General features: G+C 36.2%; 1 protein-coding gene across 6 annotated transcripts in view; it reads left to right on the plus strand.

Annotated features, from left to right (window-relative positions):
- The window catches only part of BTBD8 (BTB domain containing 8), a 73,218-nt gene extending 68,715 nt beyond the window's left edge, over window positions 1-4,503 (plus strand). For all 6 annotated transcript variants that reach the window (XM_074369943.1, XM_074369944.1, XM_045513176.2 and 3 more), the window contains 2 exons: window positions 50-2,377; window positions 3,631-4,503. In XM_074369943.1, coding sequence (XP_074226044.1) covers window positions 50-2,377; window positions 3,631-4,100 — 2,798 coding nt within the window. In that variant the 3' untranslated portion in view covers window positions 4,101-4,503. The remainder of the gene's footprint in view (window positions 1-49; window positions 2,378-3,630) is intronic.
- Window positions 4,504-6,409: the final 1,906 nt, after the last annotated feature.

The raw sequence follows: 6,409 nt of genomic DNA on the forward strand, positions 1-6,409 counted from the left end.
TACTCACAAACTAGAAGGTATATTGTATCTTTGAATTTTCTTTTCTTAGGATCCCAAGGAGGATCACCACATTCAGTAAAATCTTCAGTCTCTTCAAGGCAATCTGATGAAAATGTGACAAAATTGGACCACAGTACAACTACAGATAAACAAACACCTAAGAGAAAAATTGTCAAGCAAGGACAAACAGCTGTGCCTAAAATGAATGCAAAAATAGTAGCAATGCCTAAAAACCTAAATCAATCTAAGAAAGGTGAAACTTCGAATAATAAAGATTCAAAACAGAAAACACTCCCTGGACAGGTTATATTGAAGACTCAGCCTTCTTCTCAAAAACCTTTAAAAAGTGAACCATCTGTTGTCCACAGAAGTGTGCCTCGTGATGTGTGTGGTGACAACAGCACAGGCACTGTTCCAGAACAGGAGCCTCACGAACCTGCAATGAATCCCGCAGCCGACATCAGTGGCACGGAAGCGTTTCCGTCATGCAGACCTGACCCACAAAAGCCGCTAAATAAGCAAGAAAAAGAGAAGTTGGTGTTAGAACGCCAAAATATTTCAAATCAGGATAAATCAATGAAACATGAACTGGAATCAAAACAGAATCCTTCAGATAAATGTGAAACAAATTTTTCTGGTCACAAAGAAACAGATCATTGCAACACAGCTAAAATGCACTGTCATTCTGATGAGAGTGATACTGTAGATCCAAAATTACATAGCACCACTGCCCTAAAATCCATGATTTCAAAACCAGATGAAAACTCTTTGAACTCTAATCCAGTTTATGACTTAGACTCAACAAATGTAGAGCAAATTCATTCAGTATCAGATAGGGAGAAACAAGTAGGGAGAAAAGATACAGACAAAAAACTGAACATTAAATGTGGGGAAAGTATTTTACCTTGTGTTCCCGAAAAGACAAATGGTACCTTAAATTCTGATCAAGATGACAGAAAATCTGAAATTCATGCAGAAGAACAGACAACTCCTAGTCAGCTGTCTGATGACTCTGACATGACTGAAGGCAAACATGCTACTGTGGACTCAAGTACTTCCTCCAGGTGTTTTTTGGGACAAACACCAGGGAAAAATTCTCCGAAAGATATGGAAACACTGGGAACTCCAGAGAACCATGGAACTCCAGAAGCTCCATTCATGAGTCACTGGAATTTGAGTGCCAGTGTTCTGCATCAGAGGGAGAGTCCTGAATCTGACACTGGCAGTGCTACAACATCCTCTGATGACATAAAGCCCAGATCTGAAGACTATGATGCAGGAGGGTCTCAGGATGATGACGGGTCAAATGACAGAGGTATTTCTAAATGTGGCACGGTGCTGTGCCACGACTTCCTGGGAAGAAGTAGCAGTGACACCAGTACTCCTGAAGAATTAAAAATATATGATAGTAACTTAAGAATTGAAGTGAAAATGAAAAAGCAAAGTAGTAATGATCTTTTCCAAGTTAATTCGACAAGCGAGGATGAGATTCCTAGGAAAAAGCCGGAAATTTGGTCTCGATCTACAGTAGTTCATCCTAGGGTCAAAGAAACCATTCCACGAGGCAGCGTCCAGTTTGTTCAGGAGGCAGATCAGGTTTCTTCCTCAGCAGATGAAACAGAAGACGAAAGGTCTGAAGCTGAAAATGTTGCAGAAACTTTGTCTACATCTAACCCAGTGCCTCAGCAGTTTCAGGGAATAATTAATTTAGCTTTTGAAGACGCAACTGAAAATGACAGTCACGAGTTTCGTGCAACTAAAACCTTTAAAAGGTCGGTTTTACTTTCCGTGGACGAATGTGAAGAACTGGGATCTGACGAAGGGGAGGCCCCTGCTCCCCGCCGGCCTTCTGCGGAGTGCATGTCACCTTCCGATGTTTTTGAGAGCGATTCTCATGAACATCACGGAAGGACCTGCTATTCCAGGCTCTCACAAGCAAGTGAAGGTAGTATCTTAGAATGTTCACAAGATACAAGCAATAGTGTATATAAAAGCAAAAGCTCTCCCGTGGGTCTTAGTAGCACTGACTCTTCAAGAAAAGATATGCAGAGTGCTTCAGCCACAGAGAAAAAGAGCACAACAAATGTCCTGTCCAAAGGAGGCAGACGGCTTCCTCCAAAATATAAAAAAGTAAACAGTGGTAGCCATGTGGATAATGACTTTCAGCCATGCAGCAGACTTTCAGAGAGTGACGTAAAATCTCAAGAAAGACCACGTCATCTGGAACTTCATCAAAGAGAACCCAATTCTGACATACCAAAGAACAACTCTACAAAACATTTAGACTCCTGTCGGAGTCAAGTTCTGCCTCAGGAAGGTCAAGTGAAAGAGAGCCATTCTGCAGCTACCGAAAAAGCTAATGTCGCTTTATCTGCAGGTAATGTACAGAAATAGAAATGCGAAATCCGTAAGAAAATGAATTTATAGAATTTTACAGTGGTATGTGGCCCTGAATGGTGTATTTTAGTTAGATAGAATAATTACTTAAGCAACGGATTCAAATTTTAAATGAAAACTGAAATTTCTTAACAAAATGAAAATTAGATAGCTACTCTTTATTGCTCACTTAGTGGAAACTTAATATATAGTAAAAATTTTGGTTGTCTGTTAGAGCTAGCCTACTAAGATATTTTAACATGAAAGAATAAAGAGAAAAACTTAGATTGCTATTATTTAGTTATTTATGTCTGATTTAACATAAGAATTCTTGGCTATTAGAAATTTTATTATACACTGCACATGACTGATGGACTATGCCAATATATATCTAAGAGGGCTGTGCAATAGGTAACTAAAAGCACTGAACTATTTTAGCTAGATCAATTATTACGATTTATATACACTGTACAGAGATTAAGACTTTCAGGATCACTATAATTCTATTCTAAAATTTTCAAGTAAAAAGATAAATTTCCTAAAAGAGATTATATTTAGAAGCAATGATAATATATGAAAAAAGCCCAGGCTTATTTCATATGTACAGATGGGTTCCTGTCTAATTGTTTTGTTTGTTTGTCTTTATGATAGTAATTTGAATTAATGACCCACATTTAAAATATGCAATAGTGGCTGACTGAGTAGCTATTGTATATTAGAACTAAGAAGAATACTGATCAGTAAGTCCCTTTTCAGCAAAATCACAAGAGTAGGGAGCTCTTTAAAGCTGTACTTGTTTGTTTGTCCTTGTTTGCATCCTCCTTTGCATGTGCAATGTACACGTAAGCCTTTAGAGAAAAGGTATTTATTCCCCTTTTGAAGCCAACTTACCTTAAAAGTCACCATTGAATAACCATGTCTTTTTTCTCTTTAAGTTTCTGTGGTAGTTTATTAGATATATGTGTGCATTCTGTTTATGTTTAAATAATTTGTTTTCTGTATCACAAATTTTCAAAGAAAATTATGGAGAATTACTGTTAGTTGCCTATGTTGACTTTGCTGCTAAACATTACCTTTGAGTTTTTTTAAATATAAAAAAAGAAATGCCTCAAAAATCTTATCAATTTTGTATAAATGTTATTTTCCCCATTCTGTGTTTTTTTGGACTATATCTGTTATATTGTGTTCTACAAAACTCTGAGGGGTACCAACATGTGCAATTTTTACATTGTGTAGTATTATGAATTATTTCAGGAGACGTAGATGATTGTGACACACTGGCACAAATCTACATGTATGACCATCGGCCTTCAAAAACCCTGTCTCCAATATATGAGATGGATGTAACAGAAGCATTTGAGCAGAAAATGGAATCAGAAACACACATTACAGACGTGGATTTTGAAGATGAGCAACACTTTGCAAAGCAAGATTGGACACTATTAAAGCAACTGCTCTCTGAACAAGATTCAAACTTAAATATTATAAATTCTGTTCCTGAAGACTTAAATTTAGCACAGTATCTAATCAGTCAGACACTACTTTTATCACGAGACAGCTCAAAACCTCAGGGTAAAGCGTATGTTGACACTTTGAACAGATGGAGCGAATTAACGTCTCCATTTGATGAGTCCTCAGCAAGCGCCACCATGGCTAGTTTTTCCTCTGAAGAGTGCTCCCCCCGAGGGGAATGGACAATTCTGGAACTGGAAACTCAGCATTAAGCATATTAACACTTTGGAAAATGTTAAACTCTACCACGCCTTTATTTTTTGATGCTTATATTCAAATGATAATTACATTAGCCAGAGATAGACTATCCTTAATATTGAGGGAGTCTTTCCAATTTATTGAAGTAAACATAGTTTATTAATATGATATTAAATGTAGAAAAAAAGTGTTTTTCTAAAAATTTTGAGCATGTTTTCTATAATCATTAGAGAAATTAGAAGACTTGTAAGGAAACTTTTGCTTCAGTTTTTCCTTCCTAACTGATCATCTGTTTAACTTGTTTACCAGTCAAAAATTTAAAATGTGAATGCACAAGTAAAACAGTCTCTTTACTTTTTGCTCTGCATATGGTAACAGTAATTTAACAATAAAACTTCCTGTGCTTGTGTCAATTTATTTACGTAGAGTTAATCTGGGAGTAACATTCAAACTCAGGTTTGTATGGTTGAGGCTGATAGCTTAATATTAGAAAAAAATCTTAATGTCCAGGAAAGTGTCACGTAAATGCATCTCAGATTGCACTGACAGCTTTACTGAAGCAGGAGAAATGGAGTCTCCAGTAACCTTTGGGGATGTACCTGGAGAGAGGCATCTGCTCTTGTTCAAAAGAAGTGGGAAAACGCTCATTTGAGTTACATAAACTCCTCTGTAGTTAGCTAATCACTCAGTCACTTTCCATCTCATGCTAGAGATATTTTGGAACTGCACCTGCAATAAGCATGCACTAAATATTAACTTGAAAATGGGTACACGGGCCAGTTCAGTTATTGAGTTAAATTATGTGCGTGCGTGTGCACACACACAGGTTTGCTTTTTCCATTTGTCTATATGCTCTAGTTCCTTATTTCCCTGGTAGATTATCTTTCAGTCTGTAATCCTGGTAGAAAGGCAAAGATAAACGTTTTTTACAGACTGCTACTGGGAAGTGAACACTTGGATGCCTACTAAAGGTGGACGCTGCCTTAGGTGGGATTTAGTAGAACTGGTGTCTCTCAAAGCTTTGTAAGTAATTCATAATTTCTCTAAAATACATCAGAAGTAAGGAAACCTTTTGGTTTAGAATTCCTTTTCTAAATTAATAAAGTTTTCAACAAATGATCAACAACAGAATCTAACTATACTATCAACGATTATATTAGTGGACAATTGTTTGCTATTCTTACATAGTAATGTAACTATGTTAACATTAGCTTCTAACCTGTTATACCATAAATTTGCTATGCCTTTTTTTGTTTGTATGTTTTTTATTGAAGTATAGTCAGTTTACAATGTTGTGTCTGTTTCTGGTGTACAGCACAGTGATTCAGTCGTATAGGAACATACATATATTCGTTTTCATATTCTTTTTCACTGTAAGTTAAGATATTGAATATAGTTCCCTGTGCTGTACAGTATGAACTTGTTTAGCTATTTTATATATAGTAGTATCTGCAAATCTCACTATGTCTTTTTAACTAGACACTCTGCAGGGGCCACTCGTTCATTCAGTCAAGAAACATTCATTCTAGGCACTGAGGTGTGAAAATAAAAAAGGTCTGATTCCTGCCCCCGCCCAAAAAGAGTTCAGTTTTCTAGTGAGGGAGGAAACCAAATAAGAAAAAGGTTAAAAACCAGTATTCTAAGAATCTGTATCTTAAAGCTGGATGGGAATTTAGAGGTTAGTCTAATTCCTTCAGATCCCCAGGGAGGATCCGAAGCCCTGAGGAATTTAAAACCTGCCCCAAATCCCACAGTAATCAGTGTTCCTTAATTTCAGTGTGATGCCATTCCTACCACGTTACACACTTCATTTGATTTTTATCATAAAAACTGAGAACAGATTCATTCATAGTTTGTAGTATAAAGAAGTAACGTCAGACAGTCATGAATAGCAGATTCCCAAGACATTGTTTTCTTTTTCTCTAAATATGCAATTATTTCAAGTGTTATTACTATATATAAACTAGATAAACAAAGAGGACCTACTGTGTAGCACAGGGAACTATACTCAATCTCCTATAATAGCATGCAGTAGAAAAAAACTGAGAAGAAAAAAATATATATATGTATATATATAACTGAATCACTTTGCTGTACACTGGAAACTAACATTGTAAATCAACTACACTCCAATAAAAAGTTTTAAAAAAACAAAAGTTAAAATAAAAATATGCAAAAGTAAAAAAAAAAAGGTATTCAACTTCATGTCACATCTGCAAATAGATAATAGGGAAGGCATTGTGCGTAAGTATGATCTCTTAGGTAATTTCAGGACCTGTGTTTTCTTATCACGGCTTTTTGTGAACAGTACATCTACCAGTCT

This window comes from Camelus bactrianus, chromosome 9 (genome assembly GCF_048773025.1).
Source record: "Camelus bactrianus isolate YW-2024 breed Bactrian camel chromosome 9, ASM4877302v1, whole genome shotgun sequence".
NCBI lineage: Eukaryota > Metazoa > Chordata > Mammalia > Artiodactyla > Camelidae > Camelus > Camelus bactrianus.